Source organism: Anas platyrhynchos, chromosome 5, assembly GCF_047663525.1.
Source record: "Anas platyrhynchos isolate ZD024472 breed Pekin duck chromosome 5, IASCAAS_PekinDuck_T2T, whole genome shotgun sequence".
In the NCBI taxonomy this organism is placed as follows: domain Eukaryota; kingdom Metazoa; phylum Chordata; class Aves; order Anseriformes; family Anatidae; genus Anas; species Anas platyrhynchos.
The window spans coordinates 31,294,347-31,303,093 of record NC_092591.1 but is presented as its reverse complement, the minus strand read 5'-3'; the positions used below and the strand labels follow the sequence as shown (position 1 = coordinate 31,303,093).

The following is an 8,747-nucleotide window of genomic DNA, read 5'->3' as shown; positions in this document are numbered from 1 at the left end:
CCTCCCTCCCTCCCTCCTTCCCTCTCCCCCAGCCAGGGGTCCCATTGGGGAGCTCCGAGTGGTCCCTGTGCCCACCCACCCCATTCCCCCCTTCCCATGGGACGGACCCCCTCTCCCCACAGCCCAGGGGGGTGAGCAGACCATCCCCATGGTACCAGGAATACCCACCCCGCGGGTGGGAACGCCGTGCTCCTCCCCGGCTTTTAATCCCGCTGCTCCGGCACCGCATCGCCGTGAAAATAAGGGGTGAGATCAGGGATGGCAGCAGACGGAGGGCTTGCGGTAGACATCAGCCCCTGAATGAAACCCCCTGCCCCATCCTGACTGGGACAACTGGGGAACAGTGGGGTCCCGGAGGAGCTCCCCGTGCCTGCCCAGGCGGATCGTGGGTGGTGAGTGAGCTCCGGAGCAGGGATCGAGAGCGGACTCGACTCCCACCTCCTTAAGGGAACAAAAAGAATATTTTATTCTTTCAGTCGATCATCAGGTTTGCTTCTACTTTCTATCCAGATTTTGTTTTCCAGGGCAGGGCGTGCAGACCCAGCACTGCACTGTTTGCAGCGTGAAGTAGCAAACTGTAATACCTCTCAGTAAACTCTGATTGGTTATTTAATTAATACTATTTCCACCATCCACAAGGGGTAAGGAGATTTTTTTCAGGTCCTGGAGAGGGGGACAGAAAGGTAAATTTGGCAGCGTGGGGTCCTGGGGGTTAATTCTGCATTTTCCTGCACTTTCTGCTATAATAGATTTGCCTCCCCCCCGCCTTGTGCTGCCGTCAGGAGTTTTTTGGGGCTGCCGGGGACAGCAGCCACGCGCTCCATCCCACCGCCGTCGCTGCAAGGAGAAAGCAACCCGGGGAAGGAGACGACAAAGTGCCACAGGTAATTAGCCAAAGTGATGGGGAAAGGGCGAGAGGGAGGACTGAGCACGGGGTCGGAGTGAGCGGGATGCTGCGAGACATCTCAGCCAGAGCAGTGACGGGAAGGTGATGGGGGAAATATACAGTTTTCCTGGGGGAAATACCCAAGGGGACGAGATAAGGGGATGAGGAAGAGGTGGGGAGGAGATAAGGGGATGGGGGAGAGGTGGGAGACATCCCTCCTGCTGAGCGGGGTGGCTGGAGGCTGGCAGGTGAATCACTAAGAGCAAGAAGAAATGCGGGAGCGCCTCTTTTTCCCTGCTGCATGTCAGCACAGCTCCCAGCTACTTTCCATGCAGCATCCCCAGCCCCTGCCCCCAGGCTGGCTGCTCCCTGCAGAAGCACAGCCGCTGGTTAACCTCTTCCTAACCAAGTTCCCGTTTTCCCTACACCAAAGCTTGGATTTGTCTGCCCTTGTTCACTCTCTAAAAAAAAAATCACTGCTGGTGAGGGCTGGAAAAGAGGATCTAGACCTTGGGGACAGACCTTGGTTCTTCTGGGTGTAAGAACCTCAGCATTTTTCTTTCCTGTTCAGGGCTAATTTTCTGGTCTCTGCCCGACTCCAAGGCAGGGAGGAGAAGCAGAGCTGGTCCCACCTCAGCATGGCTCACAGCCAGCTCCCGAATGACTCCTGGCAGAACGGCTCAGCCCCTCTCTTCACCGGCCTTGACCTCCTCCTGGAGCTCAAACCGCTCTTCATCCCACTCTATGCCACCCTGGTGGCCGTGGCGTGCACAGGGAACCTCTTCCTCATCCTCCTCATCGCTCTCACCAAGAAGCTGCACTGCACCACCAATTTCCTGATAGGGAACCTGGCCGCAGCCGACTTCATCATGTGCCTGGCCTGCGTCCCGCTGACCGTCTCCTACGCCTTTGAGGTGCGGGGCTGGCTCTTTGGGATGTTCATGTGTTACTTCGTCACCTTGATGCAGGCCGCCACCGTCTTCGTCTCGGTGCTGTCCCTCACGGCCATCGCTGTTGACCGGTATGTTGTCGTGGCATACCCCATCCGCCGGAGGATCAGCCGCAAGTCCTGCATCTGCATCGTGGCCTGCATCTGGTTGCTCTCCATCATGGCCTCTGTCCCCACCTCCCTGCACACCCAGTACTTGGATCTCAACACCATTGGCCATGACATGATCATCTGTGAAGAGTTTTGGAAGCATGAGGAGAGGGAGAGGCTGCTGTACTCGTGCTTGATGCTCCTCCTGTCCTACATGCTCCCACTTTTGGCCGTGTCAGTCTCCTTCTGTGCCATTACCTACCACCTGCGGAGGAGGAACATCCCGGGTGCTGCCTACCCCTGCCAAGACAAATGGACCAAAACCAAGCAGAAAACCTTCCGCGTGCTCACCGTCTCGGTGGTGTGCTTCGCGATCTGCTGGCTGCCCCTCCAGGTGGTGAACTTCATCAGAGACATCGACGAGGAGTTCACCATCTTGGACAAGAGGTACGTGAACGTCATCCAGGTCTCGTGCCACTTGATCGCCATGAGCTCTGCCTGCTACAACCCCTTCATCTACGCCTCCCTCCACGACAAGTTCCGCTTCCACCTCAGCAGCTACTTCTACCGCAAGAAGAAGAGCTCCAGCATCGTGTCCTGCAAGGCCTCGCGATTCAACACTTGCTCCACGCTGGCAGATGCTCCAGCTGGGGTCTCAGATAAGATAGCTTTGCAAACCAGGTTCTCTTAGCTGAAGTTCCCCAAAAGACTTACTTGCTCTCAGATCTGGCGTACACTTTGCTTTAGGCTGGACGTAGGAGCTGGTTGTGGTGGTTTGTTGCTGTTCCCAGAAGGTCTCTTGTGCCTGGCAAGGAGCAAGCACAAGGCAAGCAGCAGATGGGATGGGTGTCTTCGAGGAGCAGCTCCTCTGAGCAGCTCAGGGATGTTTTTTTCTTGGCAGCAAAGCAAAATGGTGCAACAACAACCACCACAGCCACGCAAAAGTGGAGCAGTCCTGAGCAGGACTTGCCTGCTAGCCCTTGTGCAGACACACAGGACCTCGGGTAGGTGTTTCCATAAGGCACAGCTAGAGAGAAGCAAGTGTCAATGAAGCAGCGGTTGCTTGCCTGTTGGAACAGAACAATGTACATATATCCAGATGAATGACTGGACACGTAACCAGTCTGATATAGTGCTCTAAGCCTCAGTTTTCAGAAATGCCTATGCATCAACACGTCCAGAGTCTGCCTCAATGTTTGCCCTTGCTCCGTGTGCCAAGGAGAAGTGCTGGGTCGTGCAGTGCAGTTGGGTACGGGATCTATACCCTGTATCTTCAATCACAGCTGGCTATAGTAGGTGGCTGGTGTTGTATCCAGCACAAAGACCTCTCCTCATGGTGTATTCAGGGGTGGGTCAGCTTCTCAGCAAGGTGTTGGGTGCATTTAATACATGTTGGGTGCATTTAAACAAGTCTTTGGGCTGCACGTCTTCATTTTGCGGGATAAAAATTGTTCCTAAGCAACAGATAGCATTTTCTGCCTCTGGAGGAGCACCAGCTCTCGCAGGTAGCAGTTAAATAGCTGTGCATTTTTTTTTTCCTTTTGTTTAAATTGCAGTCCATTGGTGAAAGGACAATACACAGCCAGAAACACGCATTCTTCTGTCAGCGAGGATATGGGTACATGTGGCTACCTGTAGCAGATGGCTTGTTTTGAACGGGGGGAAGACTTCCATAATGTACTTGTCCTTCTGAAGGAGTCACCTGTGTAACCTCACTTGGAGGTCCCGATTTCTCAAGTCATCAGCGTGCAGCCAAACAAGGCAGATGTAGCCGGGGCACATCAGTAAGCTTCAGGCAGTTCTTCATAGACAGGTAGGGCTCAAGGGAATGGGGTGGTTGGTGAGTACAACGTCAGTTTGTGTGCTTGCTGGGGAAGAAGTTTTTATCCCTGCACAGAGTAGTTTAAGACCGTGTAAATCCATGTTCATGCTCCTTGGGTGGCAGTGGGAATCCTGGTGATGGGCTGCTGTAACCCAGAAACTGCTGGATAAAGGGCAGGTTGGACTCTTCTTGGTGTCTACAGATGCTTGGCACATCTGTGGTCCACCAGCCAGCGCTGTGCAGGCAGCACAGCAAGAAGGCAGCATCTCTTTGTTGGCCAGCTCAGCTTTAACCTCTTGATTTCCCATGAAGAATCATTTGGAGACATCAGCCCAAGGGCACCACCCACACACAATCACAGAACTGGGCTAGTTGGAAGGGACCTCAAAGCCCATCCAGTTCCAGCCCCCTGCCATGGCAGGGATGCCACCCACTAGATCAGGTTGCCCAGGGTCTTGTCCAGCCTGGCCTTGCACACCTCCAGGGATGCTCACCATGAGCGCTGAGTTTCAGGGTCACAACTGCTGCAGGCCACCTAAGGCAATGCCTTTGTGCCACCAACCACTGCTGTGCTCCATGGGGCCAAGTCACGGATCTCCCACTGCTCTTCATGGCCAGGGATAGGACTTCAAAGCCCTCAGGTGGCAGGTCCTCACCTCTGGATGAAAGCTCTCCATAGCCTTGGCCATCACCCCTTCAGTGCAAACAAAGCTGGCAGACCCTAACAATTTTGGGGAACCATGTGCTGTTGGCTCGCCTTCCTGCTGCGACATTTATGGTCCTAATGGCCATCCTGGCACATCAACGTGTGTTCAGCTGGCTGAGATGAGGACCCACCAAACGCAATTCCACTCACCCCGTTTGCTTCTTACAGCTTTCCTGTGGCTACGTGCTCAGGAGCAGAGGCCAGAACTGCTCGTGCTGGAGGAGCAAAGCAGAGCAAGCCAGGAGCACTGCTTGTCCCTTCCTCTAATAAAGGCTTAAAAAGCTCAGGCTGTGTGTTTGTATTGATCCAAATCCCCCAAAAATAAGGCCTGCAGTTGCTCTCCTTGAGTGCATCTTGATCACATCGCAGGAAACCAATCAATTTGGAGATGTTTTTCTCTGCCACCATCACTGGCTGCTGCTTGGGGGTCAGCTGGTGATCAGGACCAGAGCACCGGGGCTGCCTGAGGTTTTGGGAGAGCTCTGCCAAGAAACAGCTCTGTATTTAATTTATTTTTTACTTATTTTCTATTTTATTTTTATTTTATTATATATATATTTTTTTCATTTACAAGGTAATGACTCATGCTGTGTTTTTGCTCACTTTGATTTCTCACCACATCACCACAAATATCCCGTACCCACCTGAAATTTTGCGATAGAAAATAATTGGTCTCGCAGGCAAGGGCAGCCTCTGAGCCACTTCCCTTCATGCTGGGAGAAGTCCCAGCATTACAAGAAAAGGCACAAACCCCACAAGTCTCCAGGCGTATCCTCATGTAATAAACCTGCTGATCAGGGACTTAAAAATCAAACTGGTACTGGGATGAGAATGTCAGCAGGCAGCACAAAACCTAGCAAAGAAAAGGGTAATGAAGTTTAAAAGCTAGCTTTTATGCTGGTGCATGTAAGGTGGATGTTTTCAGGGCTGAACTATAGGGGTTTCCTATTCAACAGGTCCAACTCCAGACAGCTCCCCTGGAGCCAGAATTGCTGTAAAGTCTCCTATGCTCAGTAGCACCAAGAGGGGCTCTGAGCTTCTAAGGGCAGTGAGATGGGTACGGAGGTTTTTCTCTATTTGGCTTTTTGGTGGAGACCTGGGGAAGGCACTAAAACAGCCTGGAGTTACTGAAAGCATTTAAGAATCTTGCAGTTTTGATGGAAAAAAGGGTGTCGCTGGTAACTCTGCACTAAATTGGGCCAGTGCACTAAGTCCTGTTTGCCCACATGTTGCTGAAGAGCACGTGGTGCTCACGGAGGCACTGTGCTTGACATGAGCACTTCTACTTTTAATTAACTCAGGAAAAAAAAATGGTATGCAAAAGTGATTAAGTCACCCCTTCCATCACACGGTGCTCGTGTTTCCCAGCTGGGTGTGAATCGTGCTGCTGAGCACAGGCTCAGAGGAAGCCTTGGACAGGGGTGAATCAGGTGGGACTCAGCAAAGTGCTCACAATCGTCTTCTTAAGTCAATGTTTTTCATAAAAATCACATTTCCTCCCTGGGCTTTTGGCTCACTCAAGCTGCTTGGCTGCTCTGATTTCAGCCGTGCGGGTTGTGTTTCCTTGGGAGAGGAGAAGCACACAGCCAGGAGGAGGACAGACAGACGGACGGATTATCTGCTGGGCTCATGTTCTCCGGGAGCACTGCTTTGCTCACCTGAACTCTTAGTGATGCTGCCATCACATTTTCTCTACCAGGCACAGAGCTGCCTACGAAACAACAGCAAAAAAAAAAAAAATACACAAAAAAACAAAGGCCAACTCCAGGAGCGCTCAGGATGCTAGATAGTTTTTTCTAGATTATTTAAAGTGCTGCTTGTTCCAGTTGTACTCGGTAGCCAACATCAAACGGTACAAATAGAAATGCAAATGGGCCTTTTCATCTTGGATTTTCTGACTCCTTTGCAGCAAAGCCCATCGCAAGCAGGCACGCGCTGCTCCGTGCGGCTGTGCTCCTCCGTGGCGAGGATTGCTTTGTTCTGCCATGCAGCTTGAAAAAAAAAAAAATAAAAAGAAGGACTCAGAGCCTGGAAGGAATAAAAATAACACATCAATCCTTAAGAAATGTGAAAAAGTAAATAATAATAATAAAAAAAAACCACCATAGTGCTGCTGCAAAGGGGAGCTAAAACAGACAGGGATGTGTCGCTCCCACCTTGTAACTGATGCTAACACCAGGGTATCGTGGGGCTTGCATGTGGTTTGGGTTTGAAATAGCCAAAGTATCCAATACTATAGAGACCTGTCTTCATTAGGAGGAATTTTTTTGTGTGTGCCAGCTGGATGTCCCCAGGAGGGAGGGAAGGGAAAATGGACTCCACCTGGCCTGGCTGCAGCCGCCGTCCCCGCTCTCTGCTTTGGCTCGCAGAGCTGCCGCAAGGAGGAGGTTTTCCCCGTGCTAAATACCGCACGGAAATCCCCAAATCCCCGTTTCACTTACGAGTTGAGCTAAACCTTTTGGTGACCTTTCCGCCTCATTATGTGCCGTGAGAACCGGCAGGGAAGATTTTCTTTCCCCACCCCGTGCCCAGCCCAGGCTCTGCGCATCCCTGCCGCCCAGTTCTCCGGATGCCAAGCTCCTGCTAGCAAAACCCAGGAATGCCTGCTGCCAGGGGAATTTTATTTTTCTCCTTTCAAGACAAACAGATCAAGAAGTGGCTGCTTTAATCAAGCTCGGGGAGAGTTCTGGGTCCCACTGGGGCTGTAGGACCTGCCCCCAAAGTCACTACGTGTTCCCCAAGTCAAAGCCACCTTGGGGTGTATAAGGCTGGACCTGGTCTTGCTGCTGCACATTTCAAGGCAGGAAGAAGCTTTTCCGGACTTTATACAGATTTTTCCCCCCATGGGATGAAGCGGTCTGGAGAACATTATCAGTGCTTGGTATTGAACAGCGTTCAGGGCTTTATGAGCAAGGCTCTCCTCTTGCTTAGTCTCACAGCAAATAAGAGCCACAAAAGCAAAATCTTTTTGACCTTTGGCTAAAGATGCAGAGAACACGAACTAAAGAGTCTGAGCATATGCAATATAAAGTCTTAAATAAGCAATTCACTCCAGCATCAGCCCTTATTTCCTGATCCTATTGCCCTGTAAAGCTGTAGGGATTTCTCCCTCTTAACTCTTAGCCAGCTGGACAGAAAAGGAGCTGGTCTTGCAGTGGGAAAAAACCTGCAAAATCCCAGGAGGAGGGTGTTAAGGGAGCAGAAGGATTTCCTACAGTGATGGGTTTGTGCGAGTGAGGAAAAACGCTTTGGGGCCATGTGTAGGTCTATGACACAGGCTTACTCTGCTCAAGGTCTCACTGAAGATTTGGGGGTTAAAAAAACCTCTTGTGGTCCACGGGTACCTACTGTGATGTGAAGCTCACCTGTGCACCCATGGTGTCCCCTGAAGGGGTGCCAGTCCATCTCCACATGCTCAAGAGTACTGAAGAATCAATTTTTTTGTGTCTTTTGGAGACCATACAAGGTTTGCTGTTCTATGCACCATTCACCATCATACTCAGGGAATGAGGATGTGGCCCCAGATGCAAACCCATTTCTTACCAAAGGATGCTAAGAAATTAAGGTAAATTCCTTTCAAATTCTATACATGAAAACAAAACAAAACAACAACAACAACAAAAAAATCCACTTTTTGGCCAAGACAAGGCAAATAAAACAAAGGTCCTTTTAACTTATTTTCACCAACTGATGAAAATCCCAGCAGATGCTAAGCCAAATCAAGCCTCTTCCAAAATCAAGGTTGCATTAGAGGCATTTACTAAATGGGCAGAATTGGCAGATTCTCTGTTTTATAGCTATAAACAGACAAAATTTAGGTCTGTACCTATCTCCAAGTCTTGAAAATTGTGCAAATGGGGGCAGGATCCTAACCCCTCTCCCTCTGCCTCCCCCCCCCAGATTCATCTGCATTTCCTACTATTTTGTCCAACTTAGCTTTAATTGACCTAAAAGGATGGCATTTTTACTACTTGCCTTCGGCTGTTAGTCCTCCCTCAAACCAACAGCACCATAGGAAATCAGAAGCTGTTATCCACTGTCGATTTTTTCTTTCTTAATTTCCTCTCATCACAAGCTCTATTAGCTCACCCTTAATTAAAACCCCTTGAATTGCCCTAATTAACTCCTCTTGTCTCTCTCTCTCTCTTTTTTTTTTTTTTTTTTCTCAGCTGGGTCTCAGAGGCACTAACAGGCAGCTTTGAAAGAGGATCCCCACCATCCATAGTGGTGGCCCAAGGCAGGGTTGTTTCTGTGATTTCTTCCTCTCTGTCCCTTTCAGCCTCTTTTATATATT

At 50.4% G+C, this 8,747-nt stretch overlaps 1 protein-coding gene and 1 long non-coding RNA gene across 2 annotated transcripts; one reads left to right on the top strand and one right to left on the bottom strand.

The window, feature by feature from the left end:
- The first annotated feature begins 202 nt into the window (after positions 1 to 202).
- On the top strand, positions 203 to 4,739 carry LOC101801414 (prolactin-releasing peptide receptor). Its single transcript, XM_038180619.2, has 3 exons — positions 203 to 392; positions 750 to 884; positions 1,458 to 4,739. Exon 3 carries the CDS (start codon positions 1,525 to 1,527, stop codon positions 2,614 to 2,616), a length of 1,092 nt encoding a protein of 363 aa, XP_038036547.1. The 5' UTR covers positions 203 to 392; positions 750 to 884; positions 1,458 to 1,524; the 3' UTR covers positions 2,617 to 4,739.
- Positions 4,389 to 8,543, bottom strand: LOC119717214 (uncharacterized). Its single transcript, XR_005266397.2, has 3 exons — positions 8,429 to 8,543; positions 7,819 to 8,005; positions 4,389 to 6,444 (listed from the first exon to the last, which is right to left on the bottom strand). It is a non-coding gene; the product is annotated as an uncharacterized lncRNA (long non-coding RNA).
- Positions 8,544 to 8,747: the final 204 nt, after the last annotated feature.

Coding starts and splice junctions, on each gene's coding strand:
- LOC101801414 (XM_038180619.2), top strand. CDS start 1,525: ATGGCTCACAGCCAGCTCCCGAATGACTCCTGGCAGAACGGCTCAGCC.